Source organism: Verticillium dahliae, genomic scaffold, assembly GCF_000150675.1.
Source record: "Verticillium dahliae VdLs.17 supercont1.22 genomic scaffold, whole genome shotgun sequence".
NCBI lineage: Eukaryota > Fungi > Ascomycota > Sordariomycetes > Glomerellales > Plectosphaerellaceae > Verticillium > Verticillium dahliae.
Genome location: NW_009276918.1, coordinates 455,368 through 482,510, shown reverse-complemented (window position 1 = coordinate 482,510; position 27,143 = coordinate 455,368). Strand labels below are relative to the sequence as shown.

General features: G+C 58.1%; 12 protein-coding genes and 2 non-coding genes across 14 annotated transcripts; 6 read left to right on the top strand and 8 right to left on the bottom strand.

The window, feature by feature from the left end:
- Positions 1 to 415: 415 nt before the first annotated feature.
- On the bottom strand, positions 416 to 853 carry VDAG_08816 (verprolin; the record flags this gene model as incomplete). The annotated part of the gene is made up of 1 exon (XM_009651133.1): positions 416 to 853. The coding sequence occupies one exon, from the start codon at positions 851 to 853 to the stop codon at positions 416 to 418; it is 438 nt and encodes a 145-aa protein (XP_009649428.1).
- Positions 854 to 2,096: 1,243 nt separating this feature from the next.
- VDAG_20236 lies at positions 2,097 to 2,180 on the top strand. The gene has a single exon. It is a non-coding gene; the product is annotated as a tRNA-Cys (tRNA).
- Positions 2,181 to 2,461: 281 nt separating this feature from the next.
- On the top strand, positions 2,462 to 2,533 carry VDAG_20235. Its single transcript has one exon. It is a non-coding gene; the product is annotated as a tRNA-Cys (tRNA).
- A 387-nt stretch (positions 2,534 to 2,920) lies between these two features.
- VDAG_08815 (uncharacterized protein) lies at positions 2,921 to 3,799 on the top strand (the record flags this gene model as incomplete). Its single annotated transcript, XM_009651132.1, has 3 exons — positions 2,921 to 2,981; positions 3,074 to 3,093; positions 3,260 to 3,799. 3 exons carry the CDS (start codon positions 2,921 to 2,923, stop codon positions 3,797 to 3,799), a joined length of 621 nt encoding a protein of 206 aa, XP_009649427.1.
- A 304-nt stretch (positions 3,800 to 4,103) lies between these two features.
- VDAG_08814 (uncharacterized protein) lies at positions 4,104 to 5,339 on the bottom strand (the record flags this gene model as incomplete). The annotated part of the gene is made up of 3 exons (XM_009651131.1): positions 4,104 to 4,764; positions 4,817 to 5,087; positions 5,153 to 5,339. 3 exons carry the CDS (start codon positions 5,337 to 5,339, stop codon positions 4,104 to 4,106), a joined length of 1,119 nt encoding a protein of 372 aa, XP_009649426.1.
- A 552-nt stretch (positions 5,340 to 5,891) lies between these two features.
- On the top strand, positions 5,892 to 6,871 carry VDAG_08813 (26S proteasome non-ATPase regulatory subunit 4; the record flags this gene model as incomplete). The annotated part of the gene is made up of 2 exons (XM_009651130.1): positions 5,892 to 6,182; positions 6,269 to 6,871. The coding sequence occupies 2 exons, from the start codon at positions 5,892 to 5,894 to the stop codon at positions 6,869 to 6,871; spliced, it is 894 nt and encodes a 297-aa protein (XP_009649425.1).
- Positions 6,872 to 7,070: 199 nt separating this feature from the next.
- On the bottom strand, positions 7,071 to 7,979 carry VDAG_08812 (trafficking protein particle complex subunit 4; the record flags this gene model as incomplete). The annotated part of the gene is made up of 3 exons (XM_009651129.1): positions 7,071 to 7,413; positions 7,484 to 7,609; positions 7,939 to 7,979. The coding sequence occupies 3 exons, from the start codon at positions 7,977 to 7,979 to the stop codon at positions 7,071 to 7,073; spliced, it is 510 nt and encodes a 169-aa protein (XP_009649424.1).
- A 246-nt stretch (positions 7,980 to 8,225) lies between these two features.
- On the top strand, positions 8,226 to 8,942 carry VDAG_08811 (uncharacterized protein; the record flags this gene model as incomplete). Its single annotated transcript, XM_009651128.1, has 3 exons — positions 8,226 to 8,458; positions 8,583 to 8,710; positions 8,821 to 8,942. 3 exons carry the CDS (start codon positions 8,226 to 8,228, stop codon positions 8,940 to 8,942), a joined length of 483 nt encoding a protein of 160 aa, XP_009649423.1.
- A 672-nt stretch (positions 8,943 to 9,614) lies between these two features.
- VDAG_08810 (uncharacterized protein) lies at positions 9,615 to 10,875 on the bottom strand (the record flags this gene model as incomplete). Its single annotated transcript, XM_009651127.1, has 2 exons — positions 9,615 to 10,069; positions 10,122 to 10,875. 2 exons carry the CDS (start codon positions 10,873 to 10,875, stop codon positions 9,615 to 9,617), a joined length of 1,209 nt encoding a protein of 402 aa, XP_009649422.1.
- Positions 10,876 to 12,104: 1,229 nt separating this feature from the next.
- Positions 12,105 to 14,290, bottom strand: VDAG_08809 (PUF6 protein; the record flags this gene model as incomplete). The annotated part of the gene is made up of 2 exons (XM_009651126.1): positions 12,105 to 13,945; positions 14,005 to 14,290. 2 exons carry the CDS (start codon positions 14,288 to 14,290, stop codon positions 12,105 to 12,107), a joined length of 2,127 nt encoding a protein of 708 aa, XP_009649421.1.
- A 906-nt stretch (positions 14,291 to 15,196) lies between these two features.
- On the top strand, positions 15,197 to 16,057 carry VDAG_08808 (uncharacterized protein; the record flags this gene model as incomplete). The annotated part of the gene is made up of 2 exons (XM_009651125.1): positions 15,197 to 15,379; positions 15,434 to 16,057. 2 exons carry the CDS (start codon positions 15,197 to 15,199, stop codon positions 16,055 to 16,057), a joined length of 807 nt encoding a protein of 268 aa, XP_009649420.1.
- A 355-nt stretch (positions 16,058 to 16,412) lies between these two features.
- VDAG_08807 (TPR domain-containing protein) lies at positions 16,413 to 17,595 on the bottom strand (the record flags this gene model as incomplete). Its single annotated transcript, XM_009651124.1, has 2 exons — positions 16,413 to 17,038; positions 17,082 to 17,595. The coding sequence occupies 2 exons, from the start codon at positions 17,593 to 17,595 to the stop codon at positions 16,413 to 16,415; spliced, it is 1,140 nt and encodes a 379-aa protein (XP_009649419.1).
- Positions 17,596 to 18,450: 855 nt separating this feature from the next.
- VDAG_08806 (uncharacterized protein) lies at positions 18,451 to 22,401 on the bottom strand (the record flags this gene model as incomplete). The annotated part of the gene is made up of 2 exons (XM_009651123.1): positions 21,475 to 22,401; positions 18,451 to 21,394 (listed from the first exon to the last, which is right to left on the bottom strand). Exons 1-2 carry the CDS (start codon positions 22,071 to 22,073, stop codon positions 18,451 to 18,453), a joined length of 3,543 nt encoding a protein of 1,180 aa, XP_009649418.1. The 5' UTR covers positions 22,074 to 22,401.
- A 1,684-nt stretch (positions 22,402 to 24,085) lies between these two features.
- On the bottom strand, positions 24,086 to 27,064 carry VDAG_08805 (DNA mismatch repair protein mutL; the record flags this gene model as incomplete). The annotated part of the gene is made up of 1 exon (XM_009651122.1): positions 24,086 to 27,064. One exon carries the CDS (start codon positions 27,062 to 27,064, stop codon positions 24,086 to 24,088), a length of 2,979 nt encoding a protein of 992 aa, XP_009649417.1.
- Positions 27,065 to 27,143: the final 79 nt, after the last annotated feature.

Genomic DNA, 27,143 nt, shown 5'->3' with positions numbered 1-27,143 from the left:
TTTATACTGTACTGCATCACTCCATTTGATTTCCATTCGACTGTGTCTTTCAGTCTTTCGCTTAGGTTACTTGGCCTTCCCGTTAGAACCTTCACGCATATCGCTAGCAACTTGTGCATTACCTTGTCTCCTTCCACTTCAGCTGTACTGCTTTATTCTTATGTCCGATACCCTCGCTGCCTTCGCTTTGTCACCTCTGCTGTCCTTTCGTCTAGTACTCTTTCGCACTGACACTCTGAATCCTGCATCCCGTCCATGACCTACCCCTTTCTCCCCGCGTACTCCGGACATCTTCTCTCTCCTGCCACACAGTGCTGACGACAGGATGTCAGCAGGGTGTCCACCCCCTACTGCGCCATATGACGTCCTGTTCTTTCTTTGGGCTGCTTGTCTGTTTTCTTTGCGATACAGTCACCTATTCTAGTCTTGCCGTGGTGGCGCTCTCTCGCGCGTCGCTGATGCCGTAGAGGTCATCAAACTCGGTGATGTCTGTCATGACGCTGGCTCGGTTGTTCCACGGGTTCGAGGTGGTCGTCGGGGACAGAGGCTCCTCGACCGAGTCGTTGGAGGGAGATGATGGGAGGATGGGGGCCGACATGAAGTGAAAGCCCCTAGGCGTGGGGAAGTGGTCGCTCATGGGGGAGAGCCAGGCCTCGATCTGAACGTTGGCGGGGGGTTGAAGCTTGCGGCCGTCGCGTTGTCGTTGGTTCTGGCGCTGCTGGAGCGGGTGCCATTGCTGGCCGTCCTCGTTCTCCTCCTCGATTATAGTATTAAGCAACCTCCCTGGCCTTCGACCCTGCGAGGGCGAAGGAGGCTGATATGTGGATGTGGGCAGGAGTACCAGCTCTGCCATGGTTGCGTCGGGCTGTGTATTGGTGGATGCGGTCTGAGATGCTGATGCTCCGGGAAGCTGGTGCTCTGGGAGGCTGATGCTCCGGGAAGCTGGTGCTTTGGGAAGCTGGTGCAAAACAAGACGGCGATGCAAACCCGAGTGTCGATTGGCTGGAAGTGATCGTAAATATAGGTATAGGATGAAGAAGAAGGCGCAGCAGGAAGAGACGCGCAGCGTCAGCCGCCTGCTCTGGTCAAGAAGGGGAAGGGGGAAAAGCACGGTATCGAATGGAAACAACAGGGCCTTGATAAACGACAGGCTGCCTCGGTCAACGAAGCTTTCTATGAAGTTGATTTGGCACGAATAGAAACTCAACTCTGAGAGTATGGTTGAAAGAAAACAAAAAAAGCACAGAGTGGACGAGAAGGAAGGTAAGGTCGATCATCGGGCCATCCAAGGGAAAGGCTGAATGGGGGGGGGAGACGTAGCGTCTTATTGAAGCAAGAGGTGCACTCTCTCGAGCGAGCATGGTGAGCGGCTAGATGAACAGCAAGCGGCTGCATGCTGCAGGCGAGCGGAAAAGGCCTGGCAGATGGTGCCTTGGTGTTCCTTGAAGTGTGACAAGCCAAGCGGCGGGTGGTGCGTGGGCACACGATGGGCCTTCTTTCCTGGCCCTCTTCGAGACATCCACGTCGGCGTCGCAAAGCCCATGCTCATGCTCGGCGCGTCAAACCAATGAGGATGGAAAGCGGCTGCATGTCATCTGCTGGGACGACGAGCATCGGGCCAGTCAAGGTTGTGAGATGGCCTAGATGGCGCGCGCATAACGACATGGAGGTGTGGTGGAGGGTCGAGGGTCAGGAAAGGGCAGAAGAAGTCCGGATCGGGCAATGGGGAGGGCAAGGAGGGGTCCGACTCGTGTGGCGCACCGGCCAATGAGGGCGACGCGTGCCTCGTCCGGCGCTTAACTCGACGCAGCCCTTGTCATTGGTGCGCTCTGCATTGCTCTCATTCTCTGCATTGCTCTACCCCACCGTGGCTGGATTCAGCCCCAACTGTGGCTGACTGTGGGACACGGAGGGAGAAGGCATCGTCTCCATTGAGGGTTCTAACCATTGGTTATACGTACCTATCTACGCACACCCGACATGTTCCACTTGATACATCATGTATGAAATAGGCGGTATGCATCTGCAAAGACTGCCTTATGGAGCCGAGGGCCACGTTGCAACAAATACTCTCTTCTCAAACCCGTTCACTCGTAGGACCGGTAGCTCAGGGGTAGAGCGTGCGATTGCAGTATTGCAACATTATCGCAATGTCAGTGGTTCAAATCCGCTTCGGTCCTATATCTTTGACCTTGGATCCCTCCTTTTCTCTCTCTCTCTCTCTCTTTTTTTTTTTGTTCGGAAACTTGTTCGACCACATGACAAAACCCTCAGGACGAGCGAGACATGAAGATACGAGTGCATAAGTGTCCCCCGTTCGGAGGCGTCCCTATTCTTCTCTCCAACTTGATCTCCGATGAACGAGAAGTACTCTGTCTCAGGATCACAAAGATGCGAGTTCAACAACTCGTCCGTGTTGCCTACATGAAGCAGCTGCCGCGTCTTGCTTATTCATCAACTAGGACTGGTAGCTCAGGGGTAGAGCGTGCGATTGCAGATCGCAATGTCAGTGGTTCGAATCCGCTTCAGTCCTATCTTTTTTGTTTCGTCGTCACGCACTCCACACCAGTGACATTGATTTCCAGGGCGCCTGATGATGTAGACTCCCGCCGATGGGCGGCTACTGAAGTGCCTCGGTGCCGCCCCGAGTAAAGCCATCCAGTTAGCTAAGCAGACGAGGCGGTGCAAGCTCCTACGCCTCAGGAACCCCGCCATCCTGTTGCTCCCAGGTACGGTACCAAAGCAAAACCACCCCGCAGTCGCTCCGCCAGAGGCCTGCTGCGTCTGTTGTCGGAAACCAAGCTGCGAACCACGCGTTCGTTCTGCACAACCTCACCAATTCCGCTGTCCCAAGCTCTCAATCACCAACACCAACCTTTCATTCTTCAGTCCTACCATATACCCCCTGACACCCGCTCTTATGGCCGATACGGAGCAAGCCGATTTTGAGCCCCAGAGCCGTCACGTCACATATTGTGGTGGTAAGAATGGAACCCCTCTCGTCCTCCCATTTACCCCTCCAAGATCGACGTCACAAGCTTTGCGTGAAAACTAACCACACCTTTGTCCGCAGTCTGCACTCTCCCCCCCGAGGTACGATCCCAACAGCTCTCTCTCTCTCTCCCTCCCACATATACCCCATGGCACATACGCACGCAAGTTCCTGTGTGCATGGGGAAAAGACCCAAAGATGAAAAAAAAAAAATCCCCCCAAAGCAAGTCCATTGAAACCTGACCCGTACAACGCCAACACGCGTAGTTTTGCGAATATGGCGGCACGGTAAAGAAGTGCCAGGAGTGGCTCGAGAAGAACGAGCGCCCGCTCTACGACAAGATCTGGTCGCCCGAGGCCCTCGAGGCGGCGACGGCGTCCCTGTCCGTCGAGGCGCAGAAGCGCGCCGCCAAAGACGCCCAGAAGAAGGCCGCCAAGGCCGAGGCCGCCGAGGCCAAGCAGGCCGACCGCCTCGCCAACAGCACCATCACCATCAAGCGCATCGAGCGCAACAAGAAGAAGTTTGTCACGGCCGTCATCGGCCTCGAGGCCTTTGGCCTCGACCTCAAAAAGGTCGCCAAGGACCTCGGCAAGAAGTTCGCCACCGGCTCCTCCGTCAGCAAGCTGCCCAGCGGCGGCTCCGAGATTGTCGTCCAGGGCGACGTCAGCGACGAGATTGAGGAGTTCCTGCTCGAGAAGTACAAGGAGATACCCGAGGACAACATTGAGCTGGTCGACGACAAGAAGCTGAAGAAGAAGGCCGCCCAGGCCGCCGCCGCTGCTGCGGGGGCCGCTGGCAGCAGTTAGCTGAGACGGCGCCGGGGGGGAGGAAACTGTCATGTGCTCATGAGAAAACAAGAAACGCCTTTGCATTTGGGAAGCCGCTGATGAGCGGGTGTGCAAGCGACTGCCAAATAAACTGCATAGCCTCTCCATGCCAATCCCTTGTGTGTTGCTCCGCATTGTCATTCGTGAAACCCAAAAGAACGCCCCAGCCGTCAGTGCCGTATTGCACACCCAGAAAACTTTCGAGTGAGCCCTTGTGACCAGGCAAAACAAAATCATCCGTACCTCATGCTCATGGTACATTACGTGCTTCAACATGGACCGGCTAGCCCCGCTTCCGGAGCACTCTGGTAGACCCTGCCGTGGATGCCGCCGTAGCCTTGGATGCCGCAGCCGCAGCCGTGGCAGTAGCAGCTGCCTTCTTCGCGGTGCTGGCGGCGACGCCCTTCCTGATGGTCCCCATGACCGTTCGCTTCGCCCCTGTGGCCGCCGTGGCTTTGGCGGCGGCGGGCTTCTTGACAACCGTTGCCGTGCTTCCGTCGCTCGACTCGCTGACCCGCCGACCGGTGCGGGTAGCTGGCCGTACCTGGGGGGGTTTACTGGCCGCAGGAGCGGCTCGTCTTGTTCGCGACGCAGCTGGGGCTGGGGCTGAGGCTGCAGCAGGGGCTGCTGAGGCGGAGCTCGTCGTGGAGGAGGTCGTCGTCTTGCGGGTAGGGGCTGAGCGAGCGGCTTTCGCCCTCTCGACCATGTTCGTCAGGGCAGACCGTGCCGTCGTGGGCGCTTTCGTGGGCGAGGCGGGCCTCGAGAAGGCAGGCTTGGCCGGCGAGGCCATTGTGCGCTCACGCGGGAGGTAGCGAGCATTGGTCGACGTGGGCGAGAGTATCTGGGCCGCCTCGGGGATCGTCGAAATGTGAGCGGGGCCACCGCGGTGCTTCTTCTTGGGGTTGTCGATTCCTTGGTTCTCCTTGTCACCTGCCATGTCCTCACTGGCAGAGGTCAGCGATGATGATGAGCGACGGGCCAGGTGTGAACACTAACCTCAGCCGTTTCCTGGGGCGCGATGCGGGTTGTGACGCGTTGACTGTCTTGGCCGGGCTGGCCCTGGGAGGAAAGTCCTTCTCGGGCACGGGCGGCGGACGCGCAGCCGCGGCAAGCTTCTTCTGCTGCTCGGCGCACTTGGCGACCAGGTCCTGCATGGTGGACTTGAGAAGCGATCTGGGGATCCTGTTGACGCGCATTTCGACTCGCGATCGCAGGCTCTGTGCTTGAGCATGATACTGGGCGCGCAACCGTCTCGCGCGATCTGTGACTGGTAGGCGTGTCAGTGTCTACGCGTCTCGATACTTGCCACCCACAGGTCTGGACATGACATACTCTCAAGCTGCAGGTTCTCGATCAAGGCCTGCTTTTGTTCAAGCGTGATGCCCTTCCTCTTCTTGATCGGGCTCTTGCGTATCGGCGTTGCTGCCGTCTTTGTAGGGATCATGTGTCTGTCGGGGGACGTGGCATGCTGCGCTGGAGAGTCGCCTGACACGCGTTTGTTCGCTCGGACTGGCGCCATTCTGCTTTATTCGGATGGCGTGTCGGACTCGATAGTGCAAAGATCGTGCATTCGGGAGACGAAAGGTAGAAAGGTCGTATTGATATGTGGAAGCGCCGATGATGGAGGATCGGCTCGTGAGTGGACGGAGCTGGTGTATGGGTGTAAACAAACCTGGGAGACGGGACCTGGAGGTCGCCTTACGTAAGGAAGGCCAGGCTTCCCAAAGGACATGGCCCTTGCGTGGGTACCAAGGTACCTAGGTACTTGTGCACGTAGATGGAGCAGGTGGACCTTCCTTCAACCAACCAATGGATGACCGCTAGGCTGAACTGCCTTACGACAGACGGGACAGGAGCTCTCGTCGTGAAGCTGGCTGTACATCATCCACGCCCACTGCAGCTTTCTAGACCAGCACTGGCCATCGCAACCTGCGCAACGTCATCCCAACTGTCGACAACACACAGAATCGCGCACCATTGCAAGCCCCATCCTCCGACCATCACACATCCCTTCTGTTCGACACGCCCGCCTTCCCTTTCCTACGACTCAGCCGGAGCACCGCCGCCCAAGATGGTTCTCGAAGCGGTCATGGTTGTCGTCGACAACAGCGAGAGCAGCCGCAACGGCGACTACCAACCTACACGGTTCGACTCGCAGGCCGATGCCGCCAACGTGATCTTCCAGACCATCACGAACAGCAACCCCGAGTCGTCTGTGGGGTTGATGAGCATGGGCGGCAAGGGCCCCGAGGTCCTCGTCACGCTCACCACGGAACAGGGCAAGATTCTCGAGGGCCTCCATCGCACTAAGAACAAGATCAAGGGGTCCTCGCACCTTGCTACAGGAATCCAGGTCGCCGGTGTACGTTCAAAGCCCTCACCCTATTTCCGCGGGATACTCTGCAACAGTCCATGGTTGACTAATCACTCCCTCCCCTTCGCGCGCAGCTGGCTCTCAAGCACCGTCAAAACAAGTCGCAACGTCAACGGATAATCGTCTTTGTCTGCTCGCCGATTGAGGAGGAGGAGAAGAAGCTGGTGCAGCTCGCCAAGAAGATGAAGAAGGGCAACGTCTCGGTCGACTTTGTGCTCTTTGGCGCCCACGACGACGACGAGACCCAGCAGAAGCTGCAGGCCTTCAACGAGAACGTCAAGGGAGGCGAGGGCTCACATCTGGTCGTCATCCCCCCGAGCGCCAAGCTGCTCAGCGACCAGCTCATCTCGTCCCCGATATTGCTCGGCGAGGGCGCCGGCAACGGTGGCGGCAGCGGCGGAGGCGGCGCGGGTGGTGGCGGCGACGGCGGCGGCGACTTTGACGGCCTCGACTTTGACCCGTCCATGGACCCCGAGCTCGCGCTGGCCCTGCGCATGAGCATGGAGGAGGAGAAGGCGCGGCAGGAGAAGAAGGCACGCGAGGATGCCGAGGCTGCCCAGAAGGCTTCGCTGGACGACATCAAGGAGGATGGCGAGTCGGCCCCGCTGCTGGGCGAGGCGAGCGGCAGCAGCGACAAGAAGGACAAGAAGGACGACGATAAGATGGACACGTCATAGACTCCCCAAGGCCGCGAGCGTGTTCATCCTTGGAGCCTTAGATCCGAGTGTGTAGTAACAATAACAGACAATACCAGGGTTTAGACGGCCTGCCGACATGGTTTCTCTCAGAGGCATGCAGATGATGCTGCCGCCAACATGTGTTGCATCTCACGCTCTCATTCGTGTGGTTTCAAAACTGATTCTGTCCATTACGCTATCACCTATTGTTGATTTCTCTCATGTACGACAGCAGCTTCCTGTCGAAAATCTCGCAACGGACGGGCATCTCCAGCTGGTAAAAGGGGTTCTTCATGACATAGTCGCTGTACAGGTCGTAGATCTTGCGCATCGTCACGTCGACGTTGACCTGTGTCGTGTCGGTGAAGAGCAGGAACTTGGTCCCCGTCAACGTGTTGAAGCACTGGAGCCGGAAGTTCTCCGTCTCCATGACCTCGAGGCCCGACGGCGGCTCTGGCCGGCTCGGTATGCTTCCGGGGACGGTGGATATGCGGTTGGGTTGGGTCTTGATGGGATCCAGGCGGGCTGTGATGGCGTGGACGCTGGAAAGGGGGTGGGAAGTGTCAGCACGGCGTGGCCCGGACTGAAAGGGGGGCGATGCGCAGCTCTCACCCATGGAATGTGCCCGCTAGAACGAGGTAGTCATTCGTGCTGAGTTGGTTGAGCCCACCCTCGTGAAAGGTCCGGTGAAAGATGAGACCGCCGGCCTTGTTGATGATGATGACGGCGAAGACAGTCCTGTGAGCCGATGAGCATGTGGGCAATGGAGGCGGAGAGATGGTATACTTACATGGTTCGTCTTCGGCTCCTGCGGTATTATGAGAAGTATTATGAGAAGGTTGATTTGATCGTCATTTGTCTGCTTAGACGTCCAATCTCATGGTGTTATCATACGTGGCCAGCACAATACCGTTATGTCGGATTTCGAGACGAGATGAGGCCGAGTATAGGTAGGTAGCTGGTGAGCACGGGTGAAGCGCGGGCGGATGGCCCACTGTCGAGACGTGCCTCAGAGCGACCTCCCCCAAGACAGCTTTGACCCACCCCCCCCCCCAGGCGCCAGGTACCTTCTAGCGTGTTTGGTCCAAGGACATCCAGGTCCGTGCATGATAGTGGGAATCGACATTCAGTCTTCCATAATCTTTCAGCCTCATTCACGACGGGCACGACAAGTCATCTTCCACCTACTCATCCCCCCGCCATCAGCAAGTACAACAATCATTTCTCGACCACCAACGCAACCGAACGCGAGCCATACGACACGAATTTTATTGGCCCCTGTCAGCACGACCCTCCACCACCTCGCGACGGCGCGACAAGGCTACCAACCTCATCGCAGCACCGCCCCTCCAACATGGCCGACCAAGGCGACTCGACACTGATCCCGCCCCGGAAGCAGGAGCGCAAGCGCTTCAAGCCCACCTCGCGCCCCCGGCCCCCCATCCCCGGCCAGGAGAAGGCCGAAGCCGTGCTCGAGCTGGGCGAGTTCCAGGAGGTCGACACCCTGACCCTCTCCGAGGCCTCGCTCGTCATCAACGCCCTCGTCACCAAGCGCCGGATGGATCGCAAGAACGTCAACGAGACCGAGTACGCCATGTGTTCCTTCCCCCTCTCCCCTTCGTTACCGCACTCCCTCTTCTGCCGTCCCAGCAGGAAGCCTTGAATGACCCAAAGAAAGAAAGAAAAATACTGACACGCCGTCTCGCTGCAGGATGCTCACGCAGACCCTCAACTACCTAGACGCCTTCTCGCGCTTCCGCCAGAAAGAAAACGTCGAGGCCGTCGAGCGACTGCTCAGCGCCCACAAGCAGCTCGCCAAGTTTGAGCGCGCGCAAATAGGTTCGTTCCTTTTCCCCTTCATCGCAAACTCCCTTGCCTGCCCTTCGCAGGAGAGCGGTTAGTCTGCACCCATCGAACCAGACTGCTGACCGATTTTCAAATCTACGTAGGCTCCCTCTGCTGCGAGACGGCCGAAGAGGCCAAGACGCTCATCCCGTCCCTCCAAGACAAGATCACCGACGAAGACCTCCAGGAGCTTCTCGACGAGATCAGCAAGCTGCAGAGCAGGTGACGTGCCGGACACATGGGCGAGAGTGGGCAGCGGGGTACCTTCCTACCGCACTCTCTAGTAGGAAAAAGAACAAGCCGCTCCCGTGGATGGTGGTCAACGTCGCGGTGGTGCAGGTGCTTTTTCATAGACGGCGACGCGCGGGACAGGCACGGGGATAAAAAGGGACGAGTGCAATGGTAGGCAGCAGTCATCAGGCTGCGCATCGATTCGAGACAATGACTGCATGTTGTTAGGCGTATTACCGGCTCTTTCACCGGACGGGACGGGAGGGATGGAACGAACGGACAGATTGCTTTGTATGTGTTGAATACCCATCCAATTTCTCTTGCCCCTATGAACAGCTCGCTTGAATGTCTTGGTCTTGGATCCTCGCCATGATCTCGTCAAGGCGGTACCCTGACTTCTCGATTCTCTTCGAGGACGAAAGCCGTCAGCCATGCACTTCACACGGGCTGTAGGTTGCAGCGTGGCGGATGTCAGCAGATGACTAGCGCTGCACTGCGACAAAAATGTACATGGAGCCAAAGACGGTATTAATCGTGGAAAGCAGCCGCGGGTATACCCAACGCCAGAAACAGAACCAAAACAAAAGACACTTGATCCCCCGACCCTCAACCCCTTCGAACACCCCACCAAGCCTTGTTGCGACCTCTCCAGATGACATCCAACCCATTAGTGACCAGCAGCCGCATCCCACCGAGACCAACTGTTGACATATCTGTTCTGGTGCCGTTCATCAGGAGTGGCGGACAGGTCTCCTCGCAGGCTGGCCGAGCTGCCCTCACAGAGAGGGTGCATCTGCTCACTCGGGCGGTAGGCCTTGTAGCGCTGCATGCTTTGACGGTTCATCGGGATCTGGACGAGCTTGGGGAGACCGGGCGACACAAGCTCGGCAAATGCGGCTCGCTTGGGTGATCCTTGAAGCTCGGGAGTAGAAGCGTCCGTACGAGAGAACTCGGGGGTCGCGGATCTCGGACGCGAAGGCTCCACAAAGGAGGATTGGGGTTCAAGATCCATCGTGGTGGGAGATGCAAGAGACACAGGACTGATGGGGTCGTTCTTCATACGATGGGATCTGTTGTAAGCGCAGGCGCGGGTGAATCGAGAGTGAGGTTCCTCGTAGTGATCTGAGAATGTGGTCAGCTAACAATTTTGAAAGCTGATGAAATGACGACGGACCTCCAAAGGGGGCAAGAATGCGATTATTCTTAAGTTCCTGGATCATACCAGGAGGAGGGGTGCCAAAGGGCTGGAGTCCGCCCTTGCCATCGAGAGGGTCGTCGTCAGAACTGGTGCCTCCAGCAGTGAGTGACTTTCTGAGCTTCCTGCCTCTCTTGCCGCAAAGGAAGAAGGCGACGATGACGATGAGCATAACAGCGCCCATAGCGCCGAAGATACCGCCCTTGGCTGCAGTAGACAGGCCTCCGTCTCCGCCATCCTCTGCGTCAGTGGTCTTGGTCGGTGCAGAAATGACCGTGGCGAGAGTCGGCCCAGGGGCAACAGAGTTGTCAGGGGCTAAAGTGGGAACTGGCTCGACAGCTGCCCGCGTGGTGGGAGCCTCTTTGCCAGGAGCGCCAACGTTCGTGGTCGTCTCGGCAGCCGGAATCGAGTGGTTGCCAGTCGGAGATGGCTGAAGCGGGGGGGCTTTGGAGGCAATGGTTGTGGGAATCGCCGTGCGTGTAAAAGTAGGCTTTTCTTTGTCCCCTTTTCCACCTCCTTCTTCGCCGTCCTCGCCATCTACGGGCGTGCCGCCCTCGTTGCCACCGGCGGTGCTTCCCTCCTCGCCGGTGACCCTGTCCCTGTCGTCAGGACATCCGGGCAGCTCGCAGGGATCGACCGAGCAACAGCCTGCATAGTGATTAGTGCGGCATCGGTAGAAGGTCAGACCGTTGGAGCATTCAGTGCTCGACTGAGGGGAAGGGCTGCGACGCATGGCGTTGTATTTGGTTGTGGGCTGGTTGAGGGTGATATTGGTGTGCAGCAACAAGCGACGATGGGTAGTTGCATGCCGCTCAGGTCGGTCGTTGCATGTGAAGTGTACAAGCTCTGGAATATTTCCTCCGTTTCGTAGCTTGAGAGGGGACGCGAGAGGAATAGCCGGAGAAAGGAAAGAACAGGAGTGTCGTCTACGTCCAGTATGGGAAGTTACGAAAACCCTTAGAGGACGATGTTGTTGTCAGACTGAGGGGCAGTGAATGATATTAGGTTCCAGGGCTTCGAGTTGGCCTGATCAGAACACTTTGAAGTGCCGTCGATGGGCAAAATAGAAGAAGAGTTGTGGGATGAGAGTCGTATGAGGCTGTTGTGGGAAGCAACAACCTGTTTCTACAGGCAGTCTGGTCGAAGGGTGGAAGGAACGCTGGTTTGTACTGCCCGGGAAGGTGCGGAAGTAGGTACCGTGGTAGAGCAGCACACCGTGTTCCGACTTTGCTTCAAGCGCGTACCTACCTTAGGTAGCTACCTAGGCAGATTGCTGTGACAAGCACATAGAAGCGTGGCATGCGTCCTAGAGAGCTGATGGACCACGTACCAGCTAGTTAAACGCGCCCAAGTCGGCATTCAACGAGATGATAACCCGCTAAGTTCGCCAGCAAATGAGTGTGACATTTTTCATCACCACCTTGGACGGTATTGCCATATACAGCGCTATGACAGCAGCAAATATGCATTATTGCCGTTCATTGACGAGCGAGCAACATGTTTGTCTCCTTACCTCGCAGCTCACTACGAGCAGGGCACGTCCAACTACCTTGCCAGGGCAACAACTCTCCTGAGCGTTCAAGTGTCACTCTCGTACACCATGTCTCATGTAGCATTGCACCGAAACGACGATTGACAGCTCAGCTCATCCAATGGCTCGTCACAAACTCGATCCACCGGGAGACCACACGACGAGTGACGCTGGCTGGGCTCCTGTCAGGACGTACGCACCTGGAGAGGCATCACAGGCCGCACCAAAACAAAAGCAGGACGATCGCGCCGTGAGATGATACAGTGACATAATAAGGGGGGGGGTATCCGTGTCACCCACAAGACTCTATTCGAGTGGCTGATTGCCATTTGCCGCGACAAGGTCCTTTGGCTTGTCCTCAATACATACACATTTTTACCAAACCAACAAACTGCGCCAGCCGTCGTCCCCACAACGCAACAACGCCTTCCTTACAAGTTTTCCAGCAGCAGTCTGGTGCCAGAGTTGCCTACTGGCCTCTCGGGCTTGGCGCCGCCCTTCTTTGCCTTTTTGGCCTTCTTGTCACCCTTGTCGCTGTCCTCCTCCGCCGCGTCGGCCTCGCGCCTGGCCTTCTGCTCCGCCGTCTCTTCCGTCGCGGCAGCCTGCAGCTGCTTCTTGCTCTTCTTGAGCGTCGCCTTGAGCTCCTTGCCGTGGCTAAAGTCGGGGCTCTCGAGAAGCGCGAGCACCACGAGCGAGCTGGGGCCCGTGGCCCACTGAACGACGTGGTCCTCGATGACGGGGTACAGCGCGTCGGCAAACTTGAGCGGGGGCTCGACCTGCTCCACCTTGCCCGTCTGCTTGTTGTACTTGCCGCCGGCGATGAGCGTCTTGAGCGCGCGGCCGCCCCAGGCCGTCTGCGACACGTGGGCCTGCTGCGCGACGTGGTTGTCGAGCTCCATGGGCTCGGCGGTGGGGTCGCCCTCGGCGACGGCGGCGACGGCCTCGAGCGCCTTCGTCTTGTCGCCCCCGACGGACAGGAGGACCTCGGTGACGATGTGGCAGCCGAACGAGTCGGCCAGCAGCGTCGGGGCGGCGGCGACAATGGTGCGGAGGAGGGATGGTGCCAGGACGGCTGCCAACTCTGCGCGTCGAATGTCATCGTCCTTCTTACTCGTCGTCTTGCGGATCTCGTGCACCTCCTGGAGGATGGCCTTGTCGTCGCTCATGTTGGAGAGGAACAGGGCCTTGGACTGACCCTCGATGGGGTACATCAGCGTTGCCCGGGCGTACTGGTTGTTCATGGACGCGATGATGTTCTCGGCGACCTTTTCTTCGTCGTCGCCGATGAGTTCAGAGAAGATGACCTTGGACGTCATCTTTGTGTCGTCAATCACGTCAAACGCCGTGAGGATGACCATGTGGGCATTGGCGTCGCCGGACATGAGGACAAAGTTGTCCTTGTAGACCTTGAGGATGTTCCTTCGGTCCTTGGAGGAACCGTGGGCGAGGAGGAGGCACGCGAGACGCGAGCCGGAGCGGGTAAAGGCCATGTTCTTGAAGAGGTCGCCGCTCTCGTCGTCGCGGAGCAGGTCGAGGAAGGCCGTGTGCTCGTCGCTGCCAGGCTTGATGTTGAGGAAATACTGCAGCATGGCGTCGTGGAGCATGGTGAAACCGGTCATCTTCTTCTGCACCAGCGAGTTGATCATGTCGCACAGCGTCTTCATGATGGGCCCCCTCTTGCTGGGGGACTCGTCGAGAATGACGGCGAGGTCCGAGGTCGGCTTCTCGTCCTTGTTGCGCTCGAGCAGGGCAAACTCGGGGCCGTACCACTCGCGCAGGAGGATGGCCTTCTGCTCCTTGCTGGCGACCTGGCGGTAAATGTCGTCGAGGATCCACGAGGCCTCGGGGTGGTTGATGAGACGGCGAACCCTGCCGTAGAACTCGGGGATGATCATGTCCCTGATCTCGGGCTCCTTCTGGACGACGAGCTTGGCGATGAGGAACTTGGCGTATCGGCTCTCGGCGAGCTGGGAGAAGGTGCCCTGGAGCTCGGTGCAAATCTGCTTCCTCTGGGCGGCGTTGGAGTACTTGATGGCCGTCTGCACGGCGCGCACGGCGTCGTGCTTGAGGACAAAGTCCTTGACGCGGCCGGTGATGATGGTGAAGAGCTCCTCGAGCAGCTGTTTCCTCTCCTCCGAGGGGACGTGGGACTTTCTCCTCAGGCGCTCCCAGATCTTCTTGGTCCGTTGGACTTCATCGCCGAGAGGCTTGGCAGCCTTGCGCTCGCGGGCCAGCTTCTTCTGGAGAGCGTGGGCCTCCTTGGAAGATTCCGCTGGTGGTCAGTTAGCAATGTTGTCTCTCTTGTGTGTTGGGAGGGCGTGGTGGGCGTACTGATGACGGGCTTTCCGACGCCAGTGATGTTGTCGGCCTTGGCCTTGGCGCCGGCGTCGTACTTCTTCTTCTGCGGGGGCGATTGCTCGAGTTTGGCGCCGCCGTCAGACTCGTCGTCGTCGATGCCGTCAAAGTCGTCGCTGCTGTCGGCGGGGCTCTCGACGGGGGCAGCCTTCTTCTTCTTGGGGGCGTCCGTCTTGACCTTCTTGGCCGACTTGTCGGAGGTGGCCTTGCCCATGGGGCCAGCCTTTCGCTTGCTTCCGGTGGCGGCAGCCTTGGTCGCCATTTTGATCTCAAACAAGGAGCGGTTGAGGTGGCTTTTCGATCGAGGGCGAAGAGGGGGGGGGATTCTGAAGATCGTTGATACCAGCGGGAGGCAGTCCTTGTCCTTCAAACCCGCTGCGAGCAGACTCGATGGGGGGGAGACCGACTGGAGACGGAGACGGAGACGGAGACGGGCGTCTGGGGACCAAATTTTTTGTTCAATTGCCGGGCGGTGAGCGCTGCGCTAGCCATTTCTGGTCACCCCCTCCAGCGATAAGAACCAAAAGTGATAAGTGGAAAGCGCAGAGAGACAGGATGCAGCGTCGTGTAGAAATAGACAGTGTCGTGATGGAAGGGTATGGTCGGATGGACATTGTATTTATTGGTCTCTGCATTGCTAATACACTGTTGAGACATCATTTCCCAGTATGGGCCAATTTGGAGCGATGCAGCCGTCTTTTCATCACACACCTCAGTTTGGTCACTTGCTGCGGCGGTCGTCCCTGCCCTGTGAAAAAGAGGCACTCACTATGAGTAGGCACTGCCCATACACTGATGCCGCCCAGAAGAAGATGTACGACTGAGATGGCCTTGGCCAGACCAACTCGTCTTTTGCAATGGCAGAACAGAAAAATCCAATGCGTATTGATACAGTCTCTCGGAGTAGACAAGATGATTCATTTGAGCGAGCAAGTGACGTGCAATCAGAGTTGCTGAGCTGACCGACACATTATGATGGACCCAAAGAGGGGCTCACCCTGTGTGCGATCATCAGCACCCGACCACGACCGACTCGACTCCAGCGAGGAGCAACGGCGTCTCTTCGAACCCAGCAGACTCAATCCCCCCATCATATCCTCCCATCCCCAGCTGCGGCTCGTTACCAGACCCCCAACACGGCGTCAGAGCAACTGGCCCAAGCATCACCATGGGCCGCGAAGAACAGGTCGAGGAGCGCGAGGTGCTCGAGTCCATCTTTCCCGAAGAAATCACAGGTCAGCTACCCCGCCATGACGACCCATGGCCTGCGCCCTCTCTTCTCGAGGCCACAACATGCGACGCCGCAGCTGCTCCAGGGGCGCGGCTGCGCAGCTGGCGCAAGGCCACGCAGGTAGTGACACGTGCTGACCCTTCCCCCCCTTCTTGTCCGACAGACATCTCCGAGACGGAATTCAGGATAAAGGTCGTCCTCGACGTCGTCGGCGAGGAGGACGCCCCCGAACCCCCGACCATGCTCCTCCACGTCCGCTACCCCGAGGCCTACCCCGACGAGGCCCCCTTTCTCGACCTCAACCCGGAGCAGCAGGCCGGCGCGCCGCACCCGCACTTCTCCGTCGCCGACGACAAGGCGGCGCTGCTGGCGTCCCTCGGCGAGACGGTCGAGGAGAACCTCGGCGTCGCCATGGTCTTCTCGCTGTACGCCACCCTCAAGGACGCCGCCGAGCAGCTCATTGCCGACCGCAAGGCCGCCGTCGAGCGCCGCCGCGAGGAGGCCGTCATGGCGGCCGAGCGCGAGGAGAACAAGAAGTTCCAGGGCACCCCCGTCACGCCCGAGACGTTTCTGCGCTGGCGCGACGATTTCCGGCGCGAGATGGACGAGGCCCGCCTGCAGCTGGAGGAGGAGAGGCTGGCCGAGCTGAAAAAGGCAAAGGTCAAGGAGCCCGTCAGGATGACGGGCAGGCAGCTCTGGGAGGGCGGCCTCGTCGGCAAGGTGACGTATGACGAGGGCGATGACGAGGACGGCGGTCTGACCGAGGGCGTGGAGAAGCTCAAGGTGGAGGCGGCGTAGCCAGTTTTTGTGCATCAATGCAATAGAGAAAAAAAAAACCCCCCCGGCGTTTTGGATACCTGGTGATGATGATGAGAATGCAGAGAAAGGAAGAGGACAAAAAAACGCCAGAAGATTGGGTTGCGTTTCAGTGATCTATTTGCGAGAGACTCTATCGTTTTGACGATGCAGCAGCACCTGCCGTCATGACTCGCTGCTAATGTGTGTGTGTGTGTGTGTGTGTGTGTGTGTGTGTGTGTGTGTGCTGCTTGTTTATAGTCATCTTTTGAACGCCCCGACTCCCCCTGATCATCCCAGAGACAACTCTGCACGGCCACTCCTTTATGTATTTTTATTTCCCCGAACGCTGGCAGACTCAGCCCGCCATCTCCTGATCCTCCTCCTCGTCATCGCTGTCGTCCTCCCACACCTCGTCCGCCTCGTTCTCTGCCGCGGGGCCGAGCTCCTTGGTGATGGCCTCGAGCAGCTGCCTCGCGTGCTCGCCGAGCTTCTCGTCCTCGTACTCCTGCTGCTCGTAGAGCTTGAGGCAGACGGTCAGCCATTGGCGCGCTGACCGCCACACGGCGCGCCAGTCGTCATCCTCGTCGGCGCCGGCGGCCGCCGCCGTCGTCGTCGTCGACTTGGTGCCCTCGGCCTCGTCTTGCTTCAGCTTGTCGCCCGAGATGTACTGGCCCCAGCCGCCGAGGTACCAGGCCTCGACGCTCTCGTCGTCGTCGCCGACGAGCTTCTCGAGCACCTCGATGCTCTCCTCCTCCATGTCGACCTCGAGCAGCAGCCGCGCGAGGCTGACGCGCGTCGGAAAGTCGGGCACGTCCGGGTGGGTGACGGGCAGGCCGCGCCAGATGTCGAGGCTGCGAGCGAGGGCGGCGCGGGCCTCGTCCGTCTTGTGCTGCGAGATGCGCACGTTGGCGACCGTCTGCCAGGCCTCGGCGAGGCCGGGGGCCACGAGCGTCGCCCTCGGGTGACGAGCGCCTCGCAGCGCTGCTCGGCGTCGGCCTCCCCACGACAGGTCCGTCATGTACACCCTCGGCGACGCCGCACAGCGTGCCGGCGAGCCGCCGCTTGCGCGCCTCGAGCAGCGCCTCCTGCTCCGCCGTCCGCCGCCCCGCCGTCTCGTCGAGCGCCCGGATCTGCGCCCGCAGCGCCGCCGCGCCCCGCTCGAACCACCGCACGCTGTCCTGGCCGCCGTCCTCGCTGAGCTGCGCCAGCCACAGAAACTTCTCCGGCCCGCCGCCGCGCGCCTCGTCCGCCGACCCGTCGCTGTCGAGCGCCACGGCCCGTGTGAACGCCGCCCGCGCGTCGTCAATCTCGCCGGCCTCGACGTAGATCTGCCCGATCATGTTGGTGCAGAGCAGCTCGAGCTCGCCGCCGGGGCCCGTCGCCTGGAGAGCCGCCGTCGCCGCGCCGAGGGCGTTCTCGAGGTCGCCCTCCTCGAGCTTGGCCGACGCTGCCTCGAGCAGCACCTTGGGGTCCATCTTCTTGGCGTCGGTTGCTTGCTGCTGCTTCTTGTTCTTCTTGCTGGGTCGTGTGGGCGCCATGCTATACACGGCAAATGTGTGAGTCTTGCGGTCGGTGAAAAGGGGCCGTGAAAGATGGGCCTTCTTGACTGACTAGGTATGTGAAAGAAGACAGAACACTCCGCCGGTTGCTGCTGCTGCTGCTGCTACTACTGCGTTGGTCGCTGGCCGTGGTGGTGACGACGGCGGGCCTCTGCTGGACCTGTTGCAAAGAAAAATTCTTATCGCATCTTATCGCGCCTTCTTCGAGTCTGGCGGGGGTTCTGCGGGGTAGGTAGCTTGGAAGGTACACAGTACCTAGGTACCTACCTGAGGCAAGGTACTTAGATCGTGATCACTGCCCGACCTCATTGATTTGTTGACCTCCTGTCCCCTCCTGCTAAGAAGTTCCTATACCGATTGAAACAACATCCACATGCCGACACGCCATGTTCATTGAGTCGTGAATTAAGTAGCTATTTGTTTCTATGGCCGTTACTGTTGCCATGTTGCTGGAATGAATCAACGTCACTCGAAAACTCTCCACCCTGTCCATGTCGCTTCGCTGCCCGCGGAATATAGCAAAAGAATCAGACTGGCCGCCCCGTCAGATACGTCGGCCAATGCGGCCATGTGTTTTTGTGCGCCGTCGCCAGCTTGCAAGACTCGAAGAGTTGGTCCAGGGTCTGACCGCTGGCCACCGAAGCCCTGTTGTCCCCCTGTCCCCCTTCCATAGTCTACCCCTTGGGACGCCCTGTGCCTCCTGGGACCCAGGACTTCTGGCGAGCCTCCTCGCTGCTGCTGGCCACCGTCGCCCCACCGACCGGTTGCCCTGTCGATTGTTCTGTGATAGAAACATACAAGTAAGGAAATCGTAATTATATTTTGTCTGGCAGTTCATATCGCCCGTTCATCTCGTGAGCTGCGGCTCGAGGCGCCCCTCTCGTCGACGAGTTCCGCCGATGCGCCCAGCAGGTCCACGTGGTTCTGCTGGTCTGGATCGATTCTGCTGATATTGTGTTGTGGCACGTAACCGAAACTTGTCGGTCGATCGTCGGGAGATCCGCTCAAGTCGATTTGGCTGAGATCGCTAGCATCCATCGACGAGCCCGAGAGGCGTCGTCGTTGCGATTCCGTCCTTGTAAAGGGCAGTCGATTGGGGGATGTATCGACTGCTTCGTGTCGCGGCTGGCCACGAGACGGAGATGTCGGCGGGACTAGGTTAAAGGAGGGTGTGGGGGAGTGGTCGAATTCGGCCTGCGAATGGCGTTTCGAGCTTTTCCGGGGGATGTCGGGCGTCTCAGACTCAGGGCCGACGCCAAGGTTCCTCGGCTTCTGTCTCTGGGATGGCTGTCGGCTAGCTTGCGACGGGATTCGGCTGGGCAGGTGGAAACTGTCGCCGTAATCCAGCCCTGGCAGCGCAGGAGGCGCATCTGGTAACCTCGATCGGTCCGACACTGTCTCCTCCGAGCTTCGTCGTCCCTCGTCTCCCGTCAACAAATCGTCTTGTGGCGCCGCAGCCTTCGTTGGTGTCTTCTTCTGATCCTTCGTCGGTGCAGCAGCAGCAGCATCGTCAGAATCATCATCAGAATCGATAGGTCCGTTCCTCAGTACACCCATGGCCACTGGAATTCCTTCAGGGGGAGGATTGTCACTGAACTCGCCACCGGGAGCACGCATCGAGGTTGGCATGCGTGCGCTGCGGACAACCTCGAATCCTTTGCCCTTCTCCTTTGTCTTGCCGCCGAGCATCGTCCTGAGCCAGCCGGCTGCAGAGGCCATGGGACCAGTCGGGTCCGCAGGCCCCGTGCCGAGCCTGCGACCTGGAGCCTCCGAGTTCAGCGCTGGTCCGCGAACGCCGTAGTAGAAATCGACTTCTCGTGTTGCATAGTCCGCGCGTGGGAGCAGGCTGATGGGGACCTGAGAGGGGGCCGCACCAGGCTCTGCCTGATCCGCGGGTAAGGCGTCGGCCAGGTCGCCGCTATCAGCTGGCTGTGGCGCAAGCTGACTATATCGTCTCGAGTCAGCAATGGAAGCGCGGCGTCTGTCGGACATGATGGATCCCGTCAGAGTGTCGCCGCGGCGCCGAGGTGGCCGGTAGTAGGGGTCCGAGGGGTCAGCAATCATAGCCGGCTGAGGGCGGGTGGCTCCGCCGGGCGAGGGTAGGAACGAAAAGGTGCTGGCCTCGCCAGGCGTCGTCGGTGTCAAGTTGCTGCCGCTATCAAAGTTGCGGGGCGGGGCCGAGTACGTGTCGATGCTGTCAAGAACCGAAGAGCTTCGCTGTTGGCTCCTCAGGAGGAACGCGCTCCCCTGAGATTCACTTCGCACTCTCCCGGCGGGTATGTAGCCCGCTTTGGACACTTCGTCGGCATCGAGCATGGCGGTGCTCGAAAGCGTGCTTTGGCGAGATGGCCCGTTGCGACGAGCCATTGTACGTCGCTGCAGTTGGCGCATGCCGAAGATCTTGGCTAGTCCACCTCTGGCCAGGCCACTCTCGCCACCGGCGCCAAGCAGACCGGCGATGACTTCGACGCACGTCTGCAGGGCGTTCAAGAAGAAGCCGAGAACAATGATGCCAGCGTGGATAATCAAAATGGCGTAGCCGATCCAACCCTTGGGGCCTTCCGTGACTCCGAGCTCAGGGATGAAGGGAACCATGAGCATGACGGTGATGAACCTCACAATAGAGAACATGGTGTGGTAGGCGTTCATGAACGTTGCAGGATGGAAGGGACGAAATGCGTGTAGCGTCAAGACTTGCACCACCTCACAGATGGCAAGCAAGACAATCTGAGCGATGCCAAAAGGCTGCACCGCACCAATGGCGATGCCTCGGAAAAAGGTCAGCATGACGGGAACCAAGGCAAACGTGGCCGACTCGTCGGAATACGTGTTGTAGAGTGGCCCGTAGAGGAGCACGGTTGGGAGATCGTCAAAGAGGACCGCCCTCGGCTTCGTCGTGATGATCAGGTAAAGCAGCCAGCATGTGAACCCGATGAGGATGACCAGCGTGATGACAGCCAAGGCGACAGCAAAGTTGGCTGATTCGCCGGCAACGACAAGCTGAAAGGTGGAGAGCGCGACAATGGGCAGCAAGAAGAAGTTGAAGACGACCCGGACAACGTTGCCTATCGAGAAGGGCAAGTTTTTCGCTCGCAGGTCCTCCTCGGTCGTGCTGCTGATCAGTCGGTAGATCCAAAGAACGAAAAAGCCTATCTGGATGAGCACGAGGACGGAGGCAATGATGACCAGCAGCCAGACCATCATGCCTACCCAGATATCCTCGACATCACCCATACCGACCAGGTGCGCAAAGCGCTCCAGACCATGATGACCTTGTGTAACGTAGATGCCGTCTTGGATGGCTGGCCAGCCGGGAGATTTGTCTACAAAACTCTCGTTAAACATCAAGGCTGACCAGCTCGCTTGACTGACGATGGGTTGGTAGAAGCCAGGGTAACTCAGAGTGAGCGATCCGGTGAGAACGACAAACTGGATGTACTGCAGGCAGTCGCCAAAGCCAGGCGTGACAAGACGCAGCAAGTCCTGGTCGCGCCCAAAGTTTGAGGTCCACCGCAGAACGTCAGTGGTGCCCCAGGGGCTGTACATGCTGGCCAGAACGGTAGCGAAGCCGACGAACAGCAAAATGGCAAAGGGCATCCATTTGATCAAGCCGGCCTGGTGGCCAAGATCCGGGGTGATGGTCGCAGAGACACAACCAATGTCAGTAGCGGCAACGTCACCGTAAATAATGAGGAAGGTCGCGGAGAAGGATGCAAAGGCATAGGAGGAGAAAAAGTCATGGCTGATGTTGATAGAGGGCAATTCGTAATGATTTGTCCTAGGAGGCCCAAGTGTCAGCGGCGGCGGCCCGAGGCGAGCTGCAAGCACAGCATGGTGTTCGATAGTCAATGAACTTACACATCAGTCTGGTTGAAGATGGGCGCCAGGGGACAGGAGGCGTTCACGAGCTTGTTGTTACAAAAGTCTTCACGAGCGCCAAAGGGTTGGTATGTGAGCATCTCGACCTGCGTCTTGAGCGCCGTGACCTTGGCGTTGGGTTCGTTGGGAAGCCGGACAATCTTGCCCTCGGTGTCTGTGGGATCTCCCCAGTGGGAGTCGCCCGGCGGGGGGAGGGAGACCCCAGAATGGGAGCCAGTCACATTTCCCCAAACGATGACACGAAGATTGTGGTTTTCGCTCTCAGTATCAAAGCGAGCATCGGCGTACAACGGGGTCCATTGCAGAAGACGCGGCTCGTACACTCTGTAGGAAGCGGGGAGACAATTCGAGAAAGGAATCTGAACGGCGTCGGCAGGTCGAGTTGTGAGAAGGAGGCATGCCAGGACGAGCAGCAGCGCCCGGCCGGACAGAGCGAGCGGCGGCGGCGGCACGGCGCGGAGCCACGGGCGGCTGTGCGAGATCAGAGGCATGTCGAGCGAGGGTAGGTGGGCTACTTCGCGAAGCGAGTGACGAGGTGGCCGACTTGGGGTGGAGGAGGTAGAGCGAGAGGATATCATGGCGAGCGATGATGGCGCAGAGGGGTGTTTCCCATAGCCCCCGCAGCCGGACGATGACGATGGTGTGGTTGGCAGTACCGGTGCCGATGCTGCATGGCGTTTTGGAGGAATTCGCGATGGCATAATCCGACCGGTGGACGAGAAGTGCGAGTTGTCGGCGGTGGGCGTCCCCCCGTGGGAAGCAGAGTCGGAATCGGAAACCCTCACGAATGTCTCTTAGGGCCTCGGCAACATGTTGATCTCGTGTGCGACAGACAGCTCGATAGGATCAGGAGATCGTCGTGTTGCTGAAGAACGTTTGCCTGTCGGAGACGTCGTGTCTTTGATGGCGGGAGGGACGAAGCGAATCGAGGATGGATGTTGAAACGACAAAAAAGAAACGAAAGTCAAGAGGCGCCTGTCTGCCTATGGAACCGCGTTGCACTGCAAGAATTGTCTACAGGCAAGGTCAGGTCAGGTAAGGTAAGGTCAAGTAGTGTACTGGTAGCGTCCAGAGGCACAACAACTCGACGCGGCAGAAGCTGATTGTGCAGGGGGGGGCGGGCGCAGGGGGCGCAAGGACGAGACGACGAATGCAGCTGGCGCTGGTGGGGTGACGAGTTGAGGTGAGGATGGGAAACGACGACGGTGCAATGGGAAAATGGGGCGTGGTACAGTACATGGTACGCCCGGTTGGGATTTGACCCGGACGAGACCTGTTCTCCACCACAGCTGAGCCCGCCCACCACCAGCCAGGCTGCCTGCTACATGTACATAGTACAGTAGGCCCCTTGTCCTTCCACTGCCCTGCGGCGAGGGGCCCCTACAGGTGCGTGCCAGACGTGCCTACAGGGGGTGAGCTGGTGGTGGAAGTCTGCGCTCTGCGCCTTCGTATCACCTCGTGCGATGCTCAGTCCTCAGGGAGGCTAAAAGGAGGCTGAGGTGTATGCTCTAGGCCCGACACGCGCTAGCGCTGGCATCACTGGCCTTGATTTATCATGGGCGTCGGGCGCCTTCCCACTGGCCAGTCCACACAACGCAGGCACCTCACCGTTTAAACCGCGTGGGCCTACTACCATGTACAAGCACCCACGTACGCATCGCCTACCAACGCACCCAGCGTCATGTTGACCTGAAAAAAAAACCCCGGACTGAAGAGAAGGGGTTGGTCCTGTTTCTGTGTCTCTGATCCCGTCCTTTTCTAAAATTGTCCATACAGTGCATCATTGCTCGATCAATTGCCCACCCAACCCTGACCCGTCACATATACTGTACACACGTCAGTGACACTTAAGCATTGATGAACCCCTTCTGCCCTATGACAGACCTACGTAGACCCTCCATGGAACCGAGGCCGCGGGCTGACAGGCCGACAGAGTCATAGCGCCAGACGTTAATGCCCATCATCATACCCGCATGAGCTACTCTTGACGCGACTCCGCCTCGCCCAACCTCGAGCAAGAATTCCGCCCGCTGGCACCTACTCTCCGCCCCTGCCTGAATACGAGCCACCAAACGCCCACTCCCTGTGGGGATCGACCGTGGCACCAAGATGATAATTGCCCATTCTAGTGTCGATCGGCCCTCTTCTAGTGGCCGCTATTTTAAGGAAAACTCCCCGTTTCTTACGCCGTGGCTGTTGAGGTTCCATAGGTTTGTTGGCCACCACTCACTCGGTCTTTGACGGGCGGCGCCCTGACGTCGCGCGCTCGCTAGGCAACCATCCTCACGACCCCCTATTCCAGCATCCCACGTCAATCGTCCACGGGAAAAGTCTGGCGCTCAACGTTTCAGAGCGGAAAGCCTCCAATCACTTGGTCCACACCAAACATACAAAAAGTCTGGTGACAGAAGTTCTATTGCATCATCTTTCTGCCCAGGAATCTGGCTGTCTCGACGCTGTCAAAACAGCGCATCACAAAGCCACTTTCTACAGTCCACTGAATACGTAACACACGTGCAAGCTAGTATTTCTTTACCACAGAACGGCAGCCAGCTATACGTCTCCTCTCAAGAAAGACGCACATAGCTAACTACAGATTCAACTCTAGCTGCATCTCGGTCCCATAAGCACACTGCAGCCAGTCTGCGACCACCTCTCGAAGTCTATGCTCGATGTACGCCTTCTCCGCTTGTGTTCTGGGCAGCCCAAACTCGATATCGCCCTGCGTGAGGTATGAGTCGACAGGTTCTAAATCGGTTATGTCTTGAGCCAGGGCCTCCAAGTTGAGTGCCTTTGCTTGTAGCTGCAAACTGGCCGCGTTCTCGGTCGTGGTCTCGAGTGGCAACCGATCTGATTGAAGTCTCCTCGGCGTCTTGCGACCGGATAACGCCATGGACCGTTGTCTCTTGACCAGGTACCGCCGGGGATCAGCCTCCATCATGACGCTGTTCCTAGCCCTCTGTGGCAGAGTTTGGCGTAACCCTGAACCACCTGAGTTGTGGCGAGCAACCGCATGGTTGCTCGCTCGACAGTGATAGCTGGATTCACGGCCCCTCGGCAAACTCACTCGGCGAAGCGACTGCGGAACCTCCATTCCTTGTGGTGTGTCAGTTTCCTCTCTATGATGTCCCTCGAATAGCATCTCAGTGTCGCTATTGCAACTCGTTTCACCATCTAGGATTCGCATGAAATCCCGAACGTCACGCCGGCTGTGGGTGTGTTCATGACTGAGCTCATCGTTTCGTCTGCTCTGGCTCGTATGATGCCCCCATCTCGGCGATGTGCATCCCCGCGCCTCAGAACCCCGAGTCACTTCTTGAGGGGGTTGCAACGAGTTGCTATGGCGCGTTATTGCGGGCTTCCTGGAAGACATCGTTGCCAGGGGTGTTCTCGGCAGACGATTCAGGTCAGGACGCGGTGACTTCTCAAGGTTCCCTAGGGTCAAACGTGGGCTGTCAAGATGCATCCGCTCATGATAGCTTCGAGGTTCCCTAGGGCTTGCCTCAGGCGACTGGAGATACGAAAGCTGGTTGCGATCATTCCTTTTTGTGAGTGACAAGGGCACATCGGGGTCCTGGTCAGAAGGGATACATGTACGGCGGGCCTCGGCGGCAACATCAGTCTTGCTCCCGTTGGCCGATTGGATCAAACTGTACGGGGAATGGCACCGGTTCGACACAGGGTCGATCCTGCCCACGCCCAAGTCCTGTTGAAGCAGGGGGCTCACGTATCCTTTGTCTGTAGCGAGGTTGTGTATGGCCGGCGCCTCCACCCTCGTACCGTTTCTTGTCCCTGACATAGCCTGGGATAGGCGACCTTCGTTATCGTGAACATCACACACTGCTCGTTCTGCTGGAAAACATGTCGCCGCGGCTTTTGCAATGGTCCAGGGTGTTCTTAGACCAATGTTCGGAAAATTGGCGGTAGAGCCTTGTGTTTGACTGTCTTCGTCGTCCCAGGAGCTCAGTGTAAGCATGCTATGCTTCCCTTCACCGCTCAATGTGCGAGTCCTCGCTGTGTTAACCTGTGTATATCGGAGGGGAATTTGGCATGCCCTGTGGTTATTGCTGATCGTGCGTGAGTTTTGTTCCCTGGCTGGGTTTTCGTCTTCAAAGGCGGGATCAGTTCCGGAAACTACTGGCACAGAAGCCCTCGAATTCATGTTAAGCTCGACGAAATTCGAGTCCAGGCTCTTACCATCATCAATGACAACAGCAGCACCAGAACAGCCCTTGGGCAGGGTACCTGAGGCATTCGGGAGTGTGCTGTCCACAGCTTGCTGGAGCCTTTCGTGGTCCTCGAGATCCATCTCGTATTCGTCCGCAAGGAGGGAACTTTCAGGGGTCCGCAGGTTATTGTAGCTTGCACCAAGCCTTTCCCTCGTATTCTTTTGTGACAGAACCAGCATCGGTGAGTAGCGCGAACATTCTGTTTGGTTCGGCGATTTGTTGTCTCTTGAATCTTCGTGAGGGGTGTACAAATCGAGGCACAAATTGTTGATGAGGTCGAGGACCGTCTGCTCGCTCATGAAAGCCACTTCATCTTTGGCAGGCGAGATGTTGAGGTCGTAGATTCCTGCCGCACATTTTATATCTACGTATAGGAACAAATCTTTTGTCGTGCAGTTGCTCGCCGTTTGGAAGAAATTGTTGATGATCTTGACTAACTTTTTAAAAATGCCCCTATCTCTACCCATTGGTCGGGAGTCGACAGAGACGTAGGCGCCTTTGCCAGCTATATTTGCATGATCTGCATCAAGTTTCGGCACAAGTGCTCGAATAGTAATGCTATCGAGACCGGACTCGTTATTCTCTCTCTTATTGGGAGGCACGGTTGTTGATGCTGTCGAGTCCAGTAGCTCTGTCGAGATGGTCCTCTCAACGTACTGGTTAGCCAAGCTCACGCCAAACATCTGGAGTGCAGCTTCCCGCGGATTGGGCCTCTCGCGGGGTGCATACGACCATGCAGACTTCTCGTCACCAAGGACCTTGAATGTTAGTTTTGTCTCTGGTCTTGCCAGGGCGTAAGCCTGCAGTAGGGTCTTGATGCTGGCGATCGACTTTGGGGCTTCTTTGAAGAACACCTTTCGACGGACAGGAAAATCGCTGTATAAATTGTTCAGCTCGACCGTAGTACCCACGGGGGCCGAAACAGTCTTGGGTACTGCGGAATCGGCCGAGGAGGAGCCCAATATGAAGGAGCTTGCGACCTTGTCTTGTGCTGTTCTCGTGGTGATGATGACTTGGGAGACGCAGGCTGCACTTGACAATGCGTTTCCTCGAAAGCCCAAAGTCTGGCCACCTTTGAATCGCAGTTCCTCGAAAGTCCGGAGCTTGCTTGTATGGCCAGGGCGGCCCACACACTTGATATCTTCTGGTGCTATGCCGTGGCCATTGTCACGGACTTGAATTTTACCGAGGGTATTGGCAGATATGAGCACTTCGACCGCAGTGGCCCCTGCATCAAGTGCGTTATCAAGTAGTTCTTTGACAGCGGAAGAGGGAGAAACCAGAACGAGCGTGGCACACAGTTGACGGGTGGCGGCGTCGGGGAGACGGGTGATAGACATGGTGAGTGTGCCGGCAGCGCACGGCCAGTGGTAGTGATATGACTCGGACCGGCTTCTAGATGAACATAAGACTTTGACA